This window comes from Perca flavescens, chromosome 4, assembly GCF_004354835.1.
Source record: "Perca flavescens isolate YP-PL-M2 chromosome 4, PFLA_1.0, whole genome shotgun sequence".
Lineage (NCBI taxonomy): Eukaryota > Metazoa > Chordata > Actinopteri > Perciformes > Percidae > Perca > Perca flavescens.
The window spans coordinates 27,656,148-27,676,742 of NC_041334.1; the positions used below are offsets into that span (position 1 = coordinate 27,656,148).

A 20,595-nucleotide genomic window follows, 5' to 3' on the forward strand; every position below is an offset into this window, starting at 1 on the left:
GGACCTGTTGACCCGGGTGGATGACTTCCAGCAGCGCAGCCAGCGCCTCCTATCTGATGAGTCGCCCAGCCCGCTGGAGCTGCAGGAGCTGCTGGACGTGAGCCTGGGCCTGGACGTGGAGCTGCCTCAGCTGGCCCTGCTGAGGGAGCGACTGGAGCAGGCCCGCTGGCTGGAGGCCGTGCAGCAAGCCAGCAACCGGCCAGAAAGCCTCTGTCTGGACACCATGCGGAGGCTGATAGACCAGGGCGTGGGCTTGGCCCCTCACAGCTCTGTGGAGAGAGCCATGGCTCGTCTGCAGGAGCTGCTGACGGTGTCAGAGCAGTGGGAGGAGCGGGTGCTCAGCCTCTTGGAGGCCAGGTGAGGACACTGAGCTGCACTGGGACTTAGGTCCAGGTTCTAGGTCAGATAGATACTACAGCTATTTTTTCCCCCATCATTTTTTTTTTTTTTTTTTTGTTCGTTTATTTATTTATTTTTTTATATATAAAATAATCTTCTGAAACAATAGTGTCAAGGCGGACAAAGTTTCGGCATAAGATATCAATTTACCATGAAAAACATAAGCTACAGCGATGGGAGACCGTCCATTACACATGAACAAACACACTACCATACCACACCTACTACCTACTAGTTCTGAGCATCTCTTCTATGAAATGAACAAGAAATCTGACACTCAGAATTCAGGAACACCCCGTTTTAGTTCCAGATGTGAACTTGCTAACTCTAACTTTTGTTAAAATACAGTAAAGTCTGCATATCTAAACGGTGATCTCATACTTTGACACCACTACAATTGTAACTTTATAAAACAGACGTGAAGTGAAAACGTGAAATCAGCTTTAACTTCAGACAGTGCCGAGTGAAATGTGCTAAGTCTGCAGAGCTGGATCATGGTGGATAAAGAGGATCATGGTGCTGTGATGGCGCCACAGAGACTTCACACTGTAAAGCACCAGACTCTGCCATCGCAAGCACATCATGTGATCATCTGATACTTGATGTTTACATAAATCTTTCCTTTTTTTTTATGTAACTAAGATTTAAAATTGAAATACACAAGACAAAAGATAAAGTGACACTCCAACATCAGATATTGTATAAATCGAATCAAATAAATACAATTTTTTCTTTTTTCTACCTAACCCTACGCTTGCACTACGTGCGTTACGCTGGTCGATGTAATGACGCCGTCGTTGATTACGGGAAGGTATTTACGTAGGTGGACCATTCAATGCAGTGGACTGTGAGAAAGTGAAAATGTTTGTTAGTACTTTCAGTCAAAAGAAGGCGATTCAAGTCGAGCTACATGTTCAATTTGCAATGCCGATTTGTCTCGTGGTGGCAAAGACCCTAAACAATACACAACCTCGCCAACAAAACTTGTGTTAACCAGACGACCATTACCAGCTTTGCTAGCCCTACACCTGGGGGTAGCCTCCTTTATGGGATTATGAATCTAAAAGGCTCATATTTTGGATATTGATTGGATCTTGAGATAGGGTAAACATAGGCCTATAGTAATTGTAAAAATAGTTTTTCCCACTTGTCTTCCTGGCATAATGTTGCCTATTCGTTTTTTTGTTTTACAGATAAAATAAAATGAAAAATGCACTGCTGTGGACGTTGTTTACTTCATTAATGTGTTTACTGTGTTAATGGACTGAGGATGGGAGTAGGATTCAGTATTTTGTTTCAGATTCGGCAGAATCTTAACTAGTGGATTTGGTATCCGGCCAAACCCCAAAAATCTGGATTCGGTGCATCCCTAGTATTAACTAAAGCCCATTTTTCCTTCACAGGCCATATCACAGCATAGCTACACTCAACGCCGCTCTACAGGAAGTAGAAAACATCCCTGCCTATCTGCCCAACTGCCTGCAGCTGAAGGATGTCATCACCAAGGCCAAGAAATGGCTCCATGAGGCCGAAGCAGTTCAGGTGAAATATATTTCAACTTAAGCCATGCTGAATGTTCTCCGCACTTAAAACTTGGCCTGACATGGTTGGAGATGGTTGAGTTTGAGTCTAAATCTTGTGCGTGCATGCTTGCAGCTCGGGGGACGCATTCCTGTGCTGGACAGCCTCGCTGAGCTGCTTCTCAGAGCAGAGAGCATCCCGGTGAGGCTCGACCCGCTGAGTCGACTGGAGGCCCTCGTCAGTGATGTTCAGACCTGGAAGGAGAGCGCAGCGAAGACGTTCCTGCTGAAAAATTCTCCTTTCTCTCTCCTGGAGGTAAACAGATATTAGTAGGTGTGCTCATTTCAAAGCTGTTTTTTCAAATATGACAGGACCAATAAAGTGTGTTTTTGCTTTTATGTTTTCAGGTGCTTTGTCCGAGATGTGATGTAGGGGCCGTGCATCAAAAGTCAAGACCTAAAAAAGCAAAAGAAGCTACACAGATCAGTAAAAAATCTTCAACAAAACTGGAGTCTCTGTGTGACGTAGAGCGAGTGCTCTCTGAGAGCAAGGACTCTGCCTCTGCTGTGAGTGTAGCTAGTGTAGTTTTTTATCCTTTTATTTTTTTCTCAGTACAGTTGTGTTACAGTATAATTAGGGTTGCATAAAAAACTTTTAAATTGTGATTTAACATTTCTCATGATTGCAAATAACTGCATGTGTCATCTTGTGTTAACAATTTTACATTTGTTCTAAATTTGCAAGAAACTACTTTCCTAAAATCCAACTTGATTAAGACTTAAGTTGAAGTGCTGCAAAAGTGTTTTTATTTTTATTTTTTTTATTTTTTAAACTTGAGTCTGCTCATTGAAATGCCTACCACACTTCAGTGAGACTTTCACAGTTAATAAAGGGGCTCAAAATACACACAAAAAACAAAATTCCTTAATTTATCCAAAATGGCCCTTATTTATCCTATATGGCAACACACACACCACACACACACACACACACACACACACACACACACACACACACATATATTTATTAAGTACAATTTTCTTACCTAACAGATGGCCACTCTTGCTGAGGTCCGCCAGAGGGAGATGGAGATCTTGTTGGCTCTGCGTACTTCAAATGAGTCCAAGCTTGTTCCTGCTGAAAACTGCAGTGCACTTAGTGTTTGCGTTTGCCAAAAGGCCCCTTCGGGTGCCATGATGCAGTGTGAGCTTTGTCGAGACGTTTTCCACTGCGGCTGCGTTACAACAACAGCAGACCTCGGGTACGGCCAAGCCTGGCTTTGCCCACTTTGCCATCGGTCGAGGAAACCCCCTCTGGACAAGGTCCTGCCCCTGTTGGCTTCACTGCAGAGGATTAGGGTTCGGCTGCCAGAAGGGGATGCCCTGCGTTTCCTCATCGAGAGGACGGTGCGATGGCAGCACAGAGTTCAACAGGCCTGCACAGAGGGGGTGCTGGAGAAAGTATCAAAGATGGTCAGTGGAAACACATTTTATAACTCTGTGTAAATAGAGTTGAATAAATGAGTCTCTTGATGTTTGACATTAGCGTTGTAGACGCACCGATCACGGTCAAGCGTACTAAAGTTGATTTGTTTTTTGTTTCAGGGGAGAGTTGGACCTGGAATATCTTCACATCTGACTCAGGAAATAAACGGTTCATATTTTCATACAGAACACCAGTCTGTTCCACTCGAGGGTAAGTTTTAAAGCTTTAAGCACTTTGCATTTTTTTTCTTTTTTCTTTTTTTTTAAATTTCACCTCCTGAACTCTCTGCTGCTCATCATATTTGTCCCAGGTCTCGGTCCTGAGCTGGAGGAGCTGATGGTGGAGGGATTCCTGCTGCAGGTCACTCTGCCTGAAACCGAGCAGCTGTACAGATACCTGCTGTCCAAACTGGCCCCCCTGCTCTCGCATAGTGCCCCCTGTGAGAACAACGCAGAACAGGACCAACAGTCTCAGAGAGGGAGCCCCCACCACAACAGGGTAATGACAAATGTAGATCATATTCTCAATCACAGTTGATATACAGTACAGGCCAAAAGTTTGGACACACCTTCTCATTCAATGCGTTTCCTTTTTATTTTCATGACTATTTACATTGTAGATTCTCACTGAGGGCATCAAAACTATGAATGAACACACATGGAATTATGTACTTAACAAAAAAGTGTGAAATAACTGAAAACATGTCTTATATTTTAGATTCTTCAAAGTAGCCACCCTTTGCTTTTTTTTATTAATAAGGGAAAAAATTCCACTAATTAACTCTGACAAGGCACACCTGTGAAGTGAAAACCGTTTCAGGTGACTACCTCATGAAGCTCATTGAGAGAAAACCAAGGGTTTGCAGAGTTATCAAAAAAGCAAAGGGTGGCTACTTTGAAGAATCTAAAATATAAGACATGTTTTCAGTTTCACTTTTTTGTTAAGTACATAATTCCATATGTGTTCATTCATAGTTTTGATGCCTTCAGTGAGAATCTACAATGTAAATAGTCATGAAAATAAAAGGAAACACATTGAATGAGAAGGTGTGTCCAAACTTTTGGCCTGTACTGTAAAATCACTACTTTTTGGTATATGTATTGTAACATTTTTGTCTTGACACAGAATGGAGTGTCCAGTGTCAAAAAGGAGACAGGGAACGGTCCGAGCAAAAGGACCAAGCGACGTAAGGACAGCTCCGACTCGCAGCACAGCGAGAAGGCCAAGAAGTGCCGCAAAAAGAAGTCTAAGAAGAGGAAAGAGAGGAGCGAAGAAACCAAGCGGACTTGTTCTCCCACACACCCGGTGTCTGACCCCGCTGCTTCAGATTCCGAGGAGGACTACTCATTGTGTGCTGCACCATGGTGCAGAGAGCCAGAGGGCGACGAGGTTTGTTTTATATCAGTCTACCAGATATACTACTTTTAATGGCAGGAGTTTTAACTGATTTTGTTTTGGTAATGTTTTTTTTTTTTTTTTTTTTTCATCTTACTGCTTTTCAGGTTAACTGGGTCCAATGTGACGGTAGCTGCAATCAGTGGTTCCACCAGGTCTGTGTCGGACTGTCTGCTGAGCGAGCAGAGTTGGAGGACTATATTTGCATAAGCTGCACACAGCCAGACTACGACGGAGGAGAATGAAGACCAAAAAGTGACTTTGAAGGATCTGCAGTTTTTGTTGCAAGCCGCAGCACTTAAGTGCACACCTGAACTCTGTGTGCTCATGTGGCTTCTCCCCCTTTACCTTCTGGCTTGCCCTTAGCGAACATGGTGCTACTTACTGTTTTTTTTCCAGAGTTACAAAAGACTTCTGTCACTGTTTTTGTCACGTGGCTGGTTTTTCAGCCAATCAATTAATCCTTTCTGAAACTTTCCAAGACTTGATGCAGATGTACAAAATGGCGAAATGTTTCAACAGCGCAGGGATTTTTCAACCAAAAAAAAGTCAATTTGACAACACATTTTAGAACTGCTTTTTTTTTTTTTTTACATCTGAACAATGTGAAACTTCTTTCTCTTGTAGAGTAAATATTATTTATCTAAGCAATAACTGAACTGATTGAGGTTCAGTGTTCCACTGAGCTATGTTCGTGCTTAGAAATCCTTTGATAGAATGCCTTCTAAAAGCAAAAACCCTGATGAATTCACTTTATGAATCCTATGATATTATACAGTTCAATATAAATTTGTGAACAGAACTTGAATCAGAAACCCGAAAGAGCTGCAACTGTATGTCTGAGCTTGTTGATCCTGAATAATATTTGCCAATATCCCGTATCAAATCACTGACTTTGATATAAAGTCTGGTTCCCTTTTGCGCTGTCTGTGGAGGAAAAACGAGAGTCTTGGCGTTGGGTGAGACTTGATTATGTTCACAAAATAAGAATGAACTGTCCGACATCAAAGGAATGTACATTTTGTTTTAGGGTGGCTTTTCCCTTTATGGTTTAGATGAAAATATTGTGTTGGACTTAGATTTAACACAGACTGTGTGATGTATTTGCCACAGGTATATGACCTTTTTCTGCTCCTTTGGGTAAATAATATAATTCATATGTTGCAGTTTGCATTATAAAATAAAAAATTGTTTGTTCCCATATGCCTGGACTCTGCCTGCTAAATGCCATACAAGTCAAAAAATGTATTTGTTTCCTGCAGTACATTTTGGTGGGTTGATTTTAAATTCCTCTGACAGTTATTCCTACTATCTGTAAAAGGGGAACTGAAATTGTCTATTTCAGGAACTCAAAACAGAAAGGAAACCATTGTGTCTGTATGTGTATAGGGGGAATTAAATATTTGTCAGGTAATACAATACACAGAATCTTTTTTTTAAAATTCCCACAACACATATTCTCATAATGTTCCTGGGCAGCTTTGGCTGCCCATTGCTTCTATGTAGGCCTATAGAATGGGTTAAATGCAGATTAAAAATTTCAAAATGCTCAAATGTGCACAAATACTCACTTTTTGCTCACACTCAGTTTAAGTTTCGGTAATTTATGCAAACACAAAAGGAAACTGATTTTCACATCCTGAGCCGTCTCACCCACCTCATGTTGGAGATTTTTAAATTCCATATAACCCTTGACATATTTTATTTTCCAGTACAGTAGCTGTAAATGTAATTCTCGTCGGTCTGTTTATCACGCTGGCTTTTCCTGACCGACAATACTCAGGGAATAATAACACCAGCGATTAAAGCGAGGGGCGTGGCCTGCCGTTCACCGACTCGCCATTTTCTTTCCTGTTGTTGTTAGCTTGCTAGCTAAACAGGCTAGCTGCTTCCAGCATCATCATTCGGAAAACAAAGTCGCGTCAAGATTTAAAACGTACAGCAGGGTTATTGTAGCTAGCTAGTTCAACGCTACTTCTCTCCTGTCATCATGGACGAGGAATATTACAGCGGCGGTGGAGACTGGGAAGGCACGGGGGAGGGTCCCATGGTGAGATGACGACTTGTTGCTGTGCAGAGTTAGTTTAGCTAGCTAGCTAGCTAGCTAAGCAGCATTGTCTTAGCTGCAGCTACAACTACTACACAAGCTGCTGGTTTGTTGTGACAACGCTGCATTAACGGTCAGCTAACAGAGTGACAGATGTGTCCACACAACTGCACCGATAAGATGTTCTGCATGGATTTAACTCGCAGCGGCTCCGTTAGCCAGCTAAAGGCTAACTAACGTTACAGCGAGTGGACATGCAAGTTAACTGTTACTCAGCTCACTTGAATATACCATTTAACCATTTTCTTTTATCTCTGTCACGGCATTTTGTTTTTGTAATTATTGCCCGTACCATTAAATGGCAGTAGGTTGTTTAGATGAAGCTTTGAAGGTCTTTCTTCCAGCAGAAGCTTCATCAGTTGCTCGATAACACATAGCTATGTTTATTAACCCATTTGTGCTCAAAGACGTTCGTGTCTAGAACTCCAGTTTAAAATTTGCGAAAGCTCTCGCGAGATTCGCTACACGACGACCTCTCCTAACCATAGCCATCTCGCGAGACATTCGCAAATAATAGGTTACCATCCCTTACCATTTTAATCTCCTTATATACTGTCTATCATTTTAATACATCCATAGACACGACCCCTAAAAACTAGTATGACAAGCAAAAATGCCACAACATTTGTTCTGATTGGTCTAAAGTCTTCAAGTCTAAAATCATAGTATGATAAGAAAAACTATTTTTTCAGCCAAACCGATTTTGAAAAGAACACTTCCACCAAAGGAAGTGTATTATTATTATTATTATTATTATTATTGTTATTATTATTATTCACACACGTATTCAACGAGGAAAGACCGGAAGAAGGACCCCATATGGAAAGTCTCTTTTACCTCGCTATTAAACTGGCTCTCATTTACATTTTATTGTGCTTTAAATCTGATGATGCTCAATCAGTCACATACTTCCGATAGTGTCATGAAAATGTTGTTCATTGTGTTTGTTCTCTTCTGTGGCACTAGTCAATCCTCCTCTGCCCTCTCAATGTTGTTGTCACTCTATACATGTTACTGTATGCAAAAGAGATAAAGAGAATTGAGATTTAATAAAGACAGGAGAGCTATTGCAGAAGCATAAACACATGTATCAATGTTCCTTTCTGGAGGATTATGTGGAAGGGGAAAATGATGGGAAAATCCAGGAAGATTGTCTTCAGAAATTCTCCAGCAGGGATTACATCATGGAGCCTGCCATCTTCAACACCCTAAAAACGTAAGCACCTGTTTTCTCATCCAAACACAAGCTTATCACCATTCATCCCAATTAGCAACATTTCTAAATAACAACGAGAAAACAAAATAAGTGCACACTGCACAGGAAGACTAGTGTTTTGACCAATGCGAGAGCACACATGAATCCTAAAGACCCACTGAGAATGTAATCATAGAAACCATATTTTTTTCAGGTATTTCCAATCAGGTGGCTCCCCAGAACACGTCATCCAGCTTCTCTCTGAAAACTACTCCGCTGTGGCTCAGACAGTAAATTTGCTGGCAGAGTGGCTCATCCAGATGGGTAGGTAGCAGACTACAAGATCCTGCAATGTTTTCGGAACTAGCAGGCTGTGCCCCTTCCTCCTCCGACTGTTACCTTGTGCCTCATTGACGCCCGTTCATTAATCTGTAATTTCTTTATTTTGACTACAGGTGTAGAGCCTGCTCAGGTCCAAGAGCGAGTAGAAAATCACCTCAAGAGTCTCCTGATAAAACACTTTGACCCCCAAAAAGCTGATTCCATTTTCACTGTCGAGGGAGAAGTGAGATTTCTGAACACTTGGTTGTAATTTTACGAATACAAATGATCACAAATCCTGGACAGCATGTGCAAAAAGATTTAGTTGTCATGGCTACATGTAGTTGAAGGTATTATGAACCAAAGCAATACAGTCTCTTGTGTTTTCAGACTCCTGCTTGGCTCGAACAGATGATAGCACACACTACGTGGAGAGATCTTTTCTATAAGCTGGCAGAGGCTCACCCAGACTGCCTGATGCTCAACTTCACTGTGAAGGTACAGTGGGGGTGGTAGTAGCAGTACTGGTAGTAGTAAAGCAGTTCCTGGTCCAGAAGTTTAGGACATGTAATAATGCTTAAGAGTGGAGGCAGTCAATTTGAAGCGTTAAAGTCACCAACATGTGCTGTAAAAGTAAGAATAAAGGGAAGGAAAAGGGTTTTTTTTTCCTAGAAAAAAATTGATGTTGGCAATTATTTTTGACATTTTACAGCCTAAACAATAAATGATGAATTTATGAATCCAAATAATTGAAAGTTCAATACAATGAAAGATTAATACGTAGAACTGGCAATGCCTCTTTTTTTTTTTTTTTTTTTTTTTTTTTTTTTTTTTTTTTTTTTTTTAAACCATGTATTTCTTGAAATGTTTCTACATTTTACAGACAAAAACAGTACAAGGCACATAACATAAAACAGAAAAAAGACCAAGGATCAAATGTAGTAGCTGTAGTATCCACTACCAGCTGTCATAAGTCCATACATCCATAGGTGTATGCTTACATGAAAAACATACCGCCATTGTTTATCTCAACACCGTATAGTACAGATGGCACACTACAGGCATTAAGAGAATGTTATATTATTTATAAAAAATAAACAAATAAAATAAAAATAAAAACCGCTTGGTCCAGCTAGTTATCACTCCAACCATCCACATCCATACTGTTATTAGCAATGCCTCTTTTAAGTTTTGTGAAGTTGAGCAGTTTTTTTTTGCTTTGTTCACTTTTTACATTCCAAAAGATGAACATACAGTATGTTTTGTGTGTGTTTAGCTCATTTCAGACGCAGGTTATCAGGGTGAGATCACCAGCGTGTCCACAGCATGTCAGCAGCTGGAAGTTTTCTCCCGGGTGTTGAGGACATCGTTAGCCACGCTGCTGGATGGAGGAGAAGAAAACCTGGAGAAGAACCTGCCAGAATTTGCTGTGAGCCTGTTAGCTTCTATGTTTAATTAACCATGGTGCTATGAAATTAAGTGCCATCTCCATTTACCAATTATTTTTACAGTGAGTGTTTCGTAAATTATATTTTTAAAATCTGTTTTCATGTTTTCAAATATTCATATTAATACATCCTTTTGTATTGTACCTTGCAGTTCTTTAAATACACAATTGACATTTTAAAACCCTGATTTTAGTGCTAAACCGGTTAATATTTAAATCAACTATTTTGATAATGAATTGTTTTAATTTATTTATCAAGCAAAACTGACAAACATGCACTGACTCCCGCTCTTCAAAAAGAGTATCATCATCGTTGTAAATTGAATATCTATGAATTTTGGATTGTAACTGAAACCAGCAAGAAGTCCTCTACAAACTGTGATGTTCTTCCCTCTTCTTAATACATTTTATAGTCTAAAGGATTATTTCCCATAGATTATTTACCTCCTTGCCTTATGAAGTGAGAGGTCAGTCCAGAATAAAAATAACAAGCTGTGTTATATTAACAACACATTGTTTAAACGTCAGTCAGTACATGTGGTGCTCTTCTGTTCCACTCTTTGCTGCATGCTGAGGTGTTCCCTCCTCTCTCGTGTAGAAGATGGTGTGTCATGGCGAGCACACCTACCTCTTTGCCCAGGCGATGATGTCCATCCTGTCTCAAGAGGAACAGGGCGGTTCAGCTGTTCGTAGGATCGGCCAGGAGGTGCAGAAGTCAGCGCATGAGAGGTGACTTCTCTCTTTTTCATCAGAATATCACCCTGACCTCAACCAGGAATCCATTAAAATCAGCATGATATTGATTGTGTGTTTCTGGTTTATATCACAGAGGTCACGATGCCAGTCAGATAACCCTCGCGCTCGGCACAGCAGCCGCCTACCCTCGAGCCTGCCAGGCGCTGGGTGCCATGTTGTCTAAAGGAGCCCTGAATCCTGCAGATATCACAGTTCTCTTCAAGATGTTCAGCAGCATGGACCCGCCTCCTGTGGAGCTGGTAAAGACGAAGCGTCTTTGACCCTGTTTCTATCAACTACATGCTTGTTAAGGTGCTGAAATATAAATCTTTCTCGTCTTTAGATCAGAGTGCCTGCCTTTCTGGACCTGTTCATGCAGTCACTGTTTAAGCCCGGATCAAAGATTAACCAAGACCATAAACACAAATACATCCACATTTTGGCCTACGCTGCCAGTGTGGTTGAAACGTGGAAAAAGGTACAGAAAACAGGGATGAATTTGTGTATTAGTAACGGAGTAACTGGTTTAGAGTAGTTGGTTTACATTTTTCTTTCTGTTCAACTTCAGAACAAGCGAGTCAACATCAACAAAGATGAGCTGAAGTCGACCTCCAAGGCCATAGAGACTGTGCACAATCTGTGCTGCAATGAGAACAAAGGAGCCACAGAGCTGGTGGCTGAACTCGGCACTTTGTACCAGTGCATCCGGTGAGTAGACGACCAAGATCTCATTCCTCCAAAGCCTGCAACTTATTTATTTATTGATTTATTTTTTATTTTTTTTATTGATTTGAGTTTAACAGACACATCAACAACAGAAAAAAGTATATATACTTTATATATATATATATATATATATATATATATACACAAAAACATACAACAGAAAAATCACACCCAAAACGAACAGCAGACACTGCAAGAAGTATAAATATATATAAAATAACAAACTAACTAGTACTGTACAATAAATAAATAGCTAAGTACATACAGATTAAACCAAACACAGTGAAGTCAGAGTCTCTGCAGGAAGGAATGCAGTGGTCTCCAAAGTCTCCAGAAGCTGTCGGTACTATGATTATTGAGGTTATAAGTCAGTTTCCTGCTTCTATCTATTTGATAAAAAGCAGGTTTATACTGGTCGCTGTGTTGATGGTCGTAAAAGGCAAAACGTGTATTAATGCAATTAAATTGGAACGTCAATACTGAGGTAAATACTATTATTAAATTGAAGTTTACATTGAAGTTCTAACCAGTTATACTGACCAGGAAATAAAAGTTTGATCTAACTTTGATATTTCCATATCCAGGAGGGAATAGAGTGAAGACTTTTGTGATGATCATCGGGATTGTTTCATTGACTTTGGTTACTCATTGCTGGGCATCATTTAAACATTTCAGATATTTTCTCAAAAAAGGAAGACTACGGATTCAGTGACAGCTTTTGGCACTTGTCAGTTTTCGATACCTATTTGTATGGACACTTTTTGGTTGTATTCAAGAAGAATTGAGGTTCGATGGCCCGCCCTTCTCACGCTTGACTGATCTCTGCTCTGTGTGTGTGTGTGTGTGTGTGTGTGTGTGTGTGTGTGTGTGTGTGTGTGTGTGTGTGTGTGTGTGTGTGTGTGTGTGTGTGTGTGTGTGTGTGTGTGTGTGTGTGTGTGTGTGTGTGTGTGTGTGTGTGTCTTTCTCATACTTGACTGATCTCTGCTGTGTGTGTGTGTGTGTGGGGGGGTGTTTGTGTGTGTGTGTGTGTGTTTGTGTGTGTGTGTGTTTCAGGTTTCCAGTAGTTTCTATGGGAGTTTTGAAATGGGTGGACTGGACAGTGTCTGAGCCGCGGTACTTCCAGCTGCAGACAGACCACACCCCGGTACATTTAGCTCTACTGGACGAGGTATGACCTCACTAGCAGATGAAGCTTAACATTTTTATTCTTTAATACGGTGGTTAAATTCAAACTTGAATGCGCACTCCACACAGATCTGTACGTGTCACCAGCTGCTGCACCCGCAGGTCCTCCAGCTGCTCATCAAGCTTTTCGAGACGGAGCACTCTCAGCTGGACGTCATGGAGCAGGTCTGTTTGTGATACTCTAATTCTTCTTATTTCAGTATGTTGTAACTGTGGAACTGACTGTGTGTTGGCTTTATTCCCCCCCCACCCCCCCACTCCGCCCTCAGCTGGAGTTGAAGAAGACTCTGCTGGACCGAATGGTTCATCTGCTGAGCCGTGGCTACGTCCTGCCTGTAGTTGGTTACATTCGCAAGTGTCTGGAGAAACTCAACACCGACATCTCCCTCATCAGATATTTTGTGACTGAGGTAAAAGCTGCTTCTGATCTTGATTAGTGGTAAAGAGAGAAAACGTGGGAAAGGAGATGACCTCTGGTTTACTTTGAGTATTTTCCTCCATCACAGAAGTTCCAGGGGGTCTGCAGGTCCTGACAGTCTTAAACTATGTTTTATACATTTAAGGCCCTAAAATGTTTTGATTTCAGATACATTACCCACCCCTACCATGAATAATATATTGAGTGTATACATTTGAGATAAGTTAACTTAAAACCATCTTAACGTTAGCGAGCATTTAGCAGCTAAAGACTCTAAAGATATTTTCTTCCGGAGACCAAAAACTGCTGAAAAAAAAGAGAATATTGGACTTAAATTAATCAGGTGGCCACAAACACAACTCCAAATGAATGATAATAATGTGAATAAGCCAATACATTCGCCATATCAACTTAAAAAGAAAGTAGATAGACAGTGTAGATCAATGCTCCCAAGTGGCCAAAAAAAGTTATTGCAGATTTAATGTGATCATCATTGAAAACGGGCCTGTTTTACTCTGGTTAATAAATATCGATTACATAAACAGACCTTTAACGCCACCAGAAAACATTTGTTACTTGGATTTTGAAGCAGACCTTAGAACAACCCAATTAAACTTGAATATTTGTCAGTCCCTGCCCTGTCACAACATGAGATGCTTATACATGCTTTAGTACATTCATGTGGATTTTTTTTAATTTAGTATCTTTTCTTTTATTGTCCATATTATTCATGTGGATTTGTTATTTTATCATCCTGTTTATGATTTATGTGTATGTTGTGTGTGATGTCTTTTAAGCTACTGGGATCTTGAATTTCTCCTTGGGGGGATCAATAAAGTATATCTATCTATTTATAGGTGCTGGATGTGATTGCGCCTCCCTACACGTCCGACTTTGTTCAGCTCTTCCTGCCCATCCTCGAGAACGACAGCATCGCCGGAACGATCCGCACAGAGGGAGAACATGACCCTGTTGCAGAGTTCATTGGTAAGTGACGTGCTAACATTTGTAAGTCCATACACTCAGTAAAATGTGCAGCATCCTGATGAAGTCTGGGCTTCCACGTTCAACAAACAAGAGCTTTGAAAGTACACAAAAAATAAGGAAGTGGTTTTCACGCATGAACGTGAAAAGTAAAACTAGAACGCAAAAAAATAACATTTACAGTTGTGTGTTTAAATTTGTATACTTCCTCTTGAAGCACAAGACTGTAGGTAATTTCCCTCTGTTTTTCAGCTCATTGCAAGTCAAACTTCATCATGATAAACTGACGCCGAGGAGACACTGAAAACGTTCTTGGAAGATCTGTTATCTCCATGACAACCAAAACGCCCTGCTTGATGTTGAAGCACATAGCTCGGATACGGACTGTTCAGTTTGACCACGTGAACGATTCGTTTCTATTGAAGCAACAAAAAGACAAAGGTCATTGAGCTGTACAGTAATGGGACCGTAAAACAGACTGGTTCGAAGGAGAAGCCTCTGAAGATGCAGCTCGACATTTTCTTTTTCACCTGTATATTTGATTTTCTATATTTTATGTTGATTCAAGTTTTAAAAATAAACACTTAAATATGAACTTTCTTGCATTTTTGAATCAAAATCAACAATTATCAAAATCATGTCAGTTTGTGAACAGGTTTAAAAGCGCAGCAGTAAAACTATTTCCCCATAATGGATTAAGACGTCATACATTATGGGAACAGATGAAGTCTCTTGAGGTTCATTTTCTCTTTCAAGTGCAGACAGTTTAAGTTAACATCTATCTGATCGGACCTCCGTGAAATTGAAGATCTAAAACCCCACAGAATGTACAGATCGGCATCAGACGTGTTTTCTGCATCATAGCACAGAGCTCTTTAGTTGAATTTTGACAGCATCACAAACCGTTGACACGTTTGAGGAATCACTTTTAGGTGGTGTGTTTATTGGCACAGTTTAAAACAATAAAATTGCAATTTCTGATGTGTACATTGCCAAGCATAAAAAACAAAAATAAAATTACATAAATCTATTGACTGCCAGTGCATGTAAGGCACACTTTAAAGTAGATTTTAGTTTCCTATTTTCTATCAGGGTGTAGTGTAATGTCAGTACATTAACACCACACAATAAAAACATTCAGTGTCGGAGCATTTCAGGACATATAAGCACTGTGTTCTTTGGCTGAGTCAGTTTGCATGGACATGCATGAAATCTAAAACTAAGAAAGCTGTCAATGTCCTCTTGATAATGTAAACTGAAGAATTGTTTGCATCTTTTCAGTATTTATAATGGCTATTCAGCGTGCAATGCTTGAATTTTGCAGAAATTAGTTGCACTGATGTGTTTCACTCCTCCCACTCAATTTATACGTTTCCGACCATTAAAACAGCCATTTCAGTGTGATTAAAAAAGAAAAATCAGATACTCCGCATTGATTCAAGTGGGTCTGATATCCAGCTGGAAGACCTTGGCACTGAGTGTTTGACACCCTGATTAAAAGTGTAAAAAATAGATCTAAGAAAAATCTGAACTTATTCCCTTTTCAATATTTTACAAATAAAAAGTTTCCCTCTGCCCGAGGCAGGAAGACCTAAGTGGGCGTACAGTGACGACCTCTGACTCTGTGGGTGCTGGTCTCCTCTACAGGTAGGCTTTGGGGACAACTGGGTCTCCGTACATGCAGTCCTCCTCCAACGCCAGGTTGTATTTGCTTCCACTTCCTCCCTTGTAAGCACTGGTCACGATCCTGAGCCAGCCCTTCTCACCCTGTGGAGGGGGAGGGGGGGGGAAGAGAAGAATCATTAACTATTTTGATTATCGATGAATCGTAATCATTTTTCAAGCCAAACGTTCCCTAGTTCCAGCTTCTCAATTGTGACGATTTGCTGGTGATTGGCATTTTTCATAATTTTCTGACATTTTATAAACACCAATCCGAGTTGAGCGATAATTGAATACTATAGCGGGGGGGCTGGTTGCTTATCGTCTCTCGGTTTTTTTTTTTTTTTTTTTCTAGAATTTTTAGTGTGCTGTCTAGTGACATTTTTGTAAAACAGAATGAAAATGAGTCATACGACTCGCTGCAAGTCGTCTGTCAGAAAACCGTTCCTACTTTGACTGTGTGATCATTGTTTGTGACAGACTAACCCATGGTTCTCCCCAGGAGTTGCGTACAATCCAGTATTCAACACCGTCCTCCACTCCCCATCCTGCCACTGACACGATGTGGTTGATGAAAGCCTCCTCCTGATATTCAGAGTAGAGACCTCCGGTGTAGGCATCCAGCTTGTCTGTGGCCATAATCCCACAGCTGAAGAAAAAAAAAAAAAAAAAAAAAAACACCACAGATTACTTTCTTCCATTGGGTAAAAGTGAAACAATGACAGAAATCAGATAGTGTGGAGCTGCTCTGGAATAATGACGTGGATATACAAAACGCCAATGTTCCCCAGCAGTTAAACAAATAAGTAACGGAGCAAGTGGTCTACTGCAAACCTGATCGGCCCTTTAGCGTAGATCTCTGCCATCATCTTCTCCCTCCCGCTGACAGCTCCAAAATCGTCCACTTTCCACAGGGTGTAGTTCTTCACAATATTGCACACTCCAAAGGTGGTGCAGGTGCCACATTCATTGAAGGGTTTGCACTCTTTAGAGAGAGGGACACAGAACAGGTTACAGCTCAGACAGGGGTCAGTGTTGGAGCCATTACTTTGTGCACACTGAAGGACACTTACTCTGGTCTTTAGCCTGGTAGTTGTTGCACGTCTCATCTGGGATCCCGTGTTTGTTAGCGTACTCCCAAACGCCAGTGTGATCTCCTCCATGGCAACTGCCGGCATCGCCACAGTCTATCACATTCTGGACAGAGAGATAGGCAGATGGCCACGCTCCATTCCTCTTAATGTTGATACGATCTGGTGAGAGAGCAAACACAAAGAAATGCCAGAACCAGTTCCTGGTAATCACTTCTGTTGAAAGGGGAAGTGAAACTCCCATTCTCTATTAAAATGTGTCTGAACAGTCATGTGAGAACCTGCTGGTCTACACTGCCACCAAACAATGATTCATCATGTTTTAAAGTCCCCGATAGGAAAGCTATATAATGATTCATACCTGCCATGGCGCTGGTGCTGCCATGGGCCCAGCAGGACCCACAGTACTGGGGAATGTGCTGGTTGCGGGTCGTGCTCACAAAGTTGGTGCCATTGATGTTCCTCCAGTCCCATGATTTGGGCAGTTCAGAAATGTTTAAATACTCATGAGGACGAGGAGCGGTCCTGTGGACAGACAGGTGATTAGATACATTAGTTCTGCAGGCTGCAAAAATGTGTATGTACGGCACTAGTGGCTACAACATTTACATAATGTTGGGAGGTAAACTGCACGCAAAAATAACTAAATCTAAATGTGAAATTTATATTTTTAGATGTTTTAAATAATCTTTCAGGGTTGATAGCTGAGCTGTAGGGAGTTTATAGATGTATGTATTAAGAGGTTATACAGCGGTTAACTTCCTCAACCTGTGATTCACTAAACCTCGTGATTTCTAGATAGTGATGACAAGGACATTTTGGGGACTAAACTTGAATATTTCTCTTTAGTTTCGTTTTGTATTACTGCAAGTCTGCACTAGTTTCTGTACTCAGAAAACAAGAATGGCATTAAACCGAAAACTCCCTAGCTACTTGATACCCCCTGACTGTTTTGTGTTTGTTTTCTCTAGCTATATTGTAACGTTATGACAAACTTATATAAAGGCATATTCGTCACATTTGAGTGTAAATTTAACTTGCCTTGGAGACATACACAGACAAGGCTGTGTCCGAAGTCATTACTCATTCACTACTCCGTGATTTCGGACACAGCTTAACAACATAACCTCAGCAAGAAGCCACCTAACGGCTGTGTGTAGCTAACGTTAGCTAACGTTAGATAACAACAAAGGGTTTTTCCCGCAACTAGTTTACGATTCTTTGTAATTCTTAAAATCACAAAGCTGTGCTGAACTTACTTTAGTCCAAAGTCGTTTCTCCTCGGTGTGCGGACATAGCACGGCTGCTTCTGGTTGAAAAACACTCCGGCGCTCACACCGGAGAGCAGGACTGAAAACAGGACGACTGAAACTGTCCCAGCCATCTTTAACACACCGAGCAGACTCAGTTAGCAGGGACAGCCGAAAAGCTGACTCGTGTCTGCGGGTAAACAGCGCTGATGAACCGGTGCTGAGACTTCAGTCATATGACCAGTTACAAGACATCACGTTCTCTTAAATACAGCCATGACATCACAGCCCACGTGTTTACAAGGGAGTCACAAGACTTTTTATTTTTTATTTTTACAATCAAATTTGAGGCACATATTTAGGAGAATACCGTTTACAACAACAAAACAAACAAAAAGGAAATTACAAGAAAAAATAAAATATAAAATAAATAATAATGATGAGGAAAAGGTAGGCCTACATATAGATATTCATAGATATTTCGAATTTGACATATTGTTTGTATAGTTTTATCTCGTTTAGATATGCAGCATATAATAGTGTTTTAAAAAACGTGATTTCTGTATGAGATACACTACTGGTCAAAAGTTTTTGAACACCTCAATTTTTTTTCCAGGTTTTTATTGAAATTCATTGCTGAATAACAAAATAATGGATGTCTGACCATTTCTCCCCCATGAAATGTTTCGGATTTTGACAGCTGTGTATGAAAACTATCGTACTTACAGGCATTGATCAATGCGTTGATGCAATGCATGGCTGTTTATTCTGGTTAAATATTTTAAATATTTGAGTGACTAAACAGCCGAGGATGTTGTATCAGCAACTTGGTCTTGGTTCTGATAGACATGACTACAGCACTAGACATGATACGGAGGGTAAATTCACATTACCTAAAGTAAGAACAAACAAAGGGAAAAACACTGTAATATATAGAGTCATGATTAATTGGAATACAATGCCTTTCTTCAAGAAAATAGAAAACCTCAATTGAAAGTATTACTTAAAGGACATCTCCTAGCTGAGCAGAACTCTGTATTGGATAATACTTAATGAATGCTGTTAGTATCATTGGGGTTCTCTGTGTGCATTTGCTTGGTCATATTATTAGTGAACAATGTTATAGTTTGTGAATAATTTAAACTAGGTCCTGTGTTGTCCTGTGTTGTGTTGTGTTGAATGTTGTTATGTCTTGTTATTATTTTTGTTGTTTTTCTTTCAGTGATGTATTGAATGTTGTTTTTTGGTGGTTGTTTTTAATGTAATGATGCACGTCAATGTATAGCTACAGATCACCAGATCTACTCTCTGCATTGTCAATTACCTTTTAGATGACCTTTACATCTTAAACATATTTTAAAATGGTCACTTAATCTTAATTCTTCATTGGTTTGTTAAAGTTAAATAGTCTGTCTCAATATTGTGTTGTAAATAAAATAATAGCCCATTAGGCCTACCTGCTCATGGATACTGCATTTATATTACATTACATATTATATTACATGTAAATAACAGTAGATGACAGTGTACTTCCTATAAATCATAAAGAGGCTAAGCTATAAGTAAGAAAGAAATGTAGGGAAAATGATGATTCAATTAAAAAAAAAAAAAAAAAAGTTGTTTGAAATGCTTCAGTACTTTTATTAAGAGTTAATAACTTTAGCAAGAAGCTCCTGAATGTTACATAGCCAGGGTAAATGTATTTATAACAACACACCTCAGCTGATCTGAGAAAGCCAAGTAATGAGAGCCAACAGGCATCAAAAGAAATCTGTCAACAGGATTGCCACAGCTATAGCCAGGCTAAAGTGTATTTTCAATTCAAGTGTTCATACTTCAAATAACAAATACATTTATCAATTACAAAAGTAAAGATATGCATCAAAATCATACAGATGTCAATTATAACCGTTTACAGGGATCAAACATCTAAACAGAACTGAGAGCTAGGCTAATGTACAGTATCTCACAAAAGGGAGTACACCCCTCACATTTTAGTAAATATTTCATTATATCTTTTAATGGGACAACACTGAAGGAATTACACTTTGCTACAATGTAAAGTATTAAGTGTACAGCTTGTATAACAATGTAAATGTGCTGTCACCTCAAAATAACTCAACACAGCCATTAGTGTCTAAACCGCTGGCAACAAAAGTGAGTACTCCCCTATGTTAAATTCTACGGAGCCCCGGAGGTGACATGGAGGAGAAAAAAACCCAAAGAAAATGAAAAAGGAAAACGAAGGAAAAAAAAAAAAATAATAATAATCAATATGGATATGCTGGACTTTTGTGCTGCTCATGGATGTTCGAACAAAAGAAAAAAGCAAGGGATAACATTTCACAAGTGAGAATGTGTTTTATGATATATATATATATATATATATATATATATATATATATATATATATATATATATGCCGCCTTCGACAATAAGACATTGAACTGCATGAATTATTCATGCAGTTCATTGTCTTATTGTACTTATTAAAATAATTAAAGAATAGAACAAATAAATAATTGTTAATTTAAGTTAAAAAATAAATCATGGAATCAATTTATGAACCAAAATGTATTCTAAATCTTTGACTCATCAAAATAGCCCCCTTTGGCAGATATAACAGCTGAACACACTCGTGGCATTCTTTCTACAATGGAAATCAAATATTCTT

General features: G+C 39.8%; 3 protein-coding genes and 1 long non-coding RNA gene across 4 annotated transcripts in view; 2 read left to right on the forward strand and 2 right to left on the reverse strand.

Moving 5' to 3' along the window:
• Window positions 1-6,003, forward strand: part of kdm5ba (lysine demethylase 5Ba) — a 21,626-nt gene extending 15,623 nt beyond the window's left edge. Inside the window, exons 19-27 of the mRNA XM_028575120.1 lie at window positions 2-357; window positions 1,803-1,941; window positions 2,056-2,235; window positions 2,328-2,486; window positions 2,973-3,392; window positions 3,525-3,615; window positions 3,716-3,903; window positions 4,531-4,794; window positions 4,908-6,003. Coding sequence (XP_028430921.1) covers window positions 2-357; window positions 1,803-1,941; window positions 2,056-2,235; window positions 2,328-2,486; window positions 2,973-3,392; window positions 3,525-3,615; window positions 3,716-3,903; window positions 4,531-4,794; window positions 4,908-5,045 — 1,935 coding nt within the window. The 3' untranslated portion in view covers window positions 5,046-6,003. The remainder of the gene's footprint in view (window position 1; window positions 358-1,802; window positions 1,942-2,055; window positions 2,236-2,327; window positions 2,487-2,972; window positions 3,393-3,524; window positions 3,616-3,715; window positions 3,904-4,530; window positions 4,795-4,907) is intronic.
• Window positions 2,853-6,875, reverse strand: LOC114553816 (uncharacterized). The gene is made up of 3 exons (XR_003692366.1): window positions 6,458-6,875; window positions 3,679-3,842; window positions 2,853-3,371 (listed from the first exon to the last, which is right to left on the reverse strand). It is a non-coding gene; the product is annotated as an uncharacterized LOC114553816 (long non-coding RNA).
• Window positions 6,569-14,339, forward strand: nelfcd (negative elongation factor complex member C/D). The gene is made up of 15 exons (XM_028575141.1): window positions 6,569-6,850; window positions 8,017-8,123; window positions 8,317-8,426; window positions 8,558-8,667; window positions 8,814-8,921; window positions 9,700-9,852; window positions 10,469-10,599; window positions 10,700-10,865; window positions 10,949-11,083; window positions 11,174-11,313; window positions 12,385-12,499; window positions 12,586-12,681; window positions 12,786-12,926; window positions 13,792-13,921; window positions 14,171-14,339. The coding sequence occupies exons 1-15, from the start codon at window positions 6,791-6,793 to the stop codon at window positions 14,203-14,205; spliced, it is 1,737 nt and encodes a 578-aa protein (XP_028430942.1). The 5' UTR covers window positions 6,569-6,790; the 3' UTR covers window positions 14,206-14,339.
• A 501-nt stretch (window positions 14,340-14,840) lies between these two features.
• On the reverse strand, window positions 14,841-18,169 carry ctsz (cathepsin Z). The gene is made up of 6 exons (XM_028575180.1): window positions 17,931-18,169; window positions 17,033-17,196; window positions 16,654-16,833; window positions 16,415-16,565; window positions 16,067-16,229; window positions 14,841-15,685 (listed from the first exon to the last, which is right to left on the reverse strand). The coding sequence occupies exons 1-6, from the start codon at window positions 18,053-18,055 to the stop codon at window positions 15,560-15,562; spliced, it is 909 nt and encodes a 302-aa protein (XP_028430981.1). The 5' UTR covers window positions 18,056-18,169; the 3' UTR covers window positions 14,841-15,559.
• Between the last annotated feature and the right edge of the window lie 2,426 nt (window positions 18,170-20,595).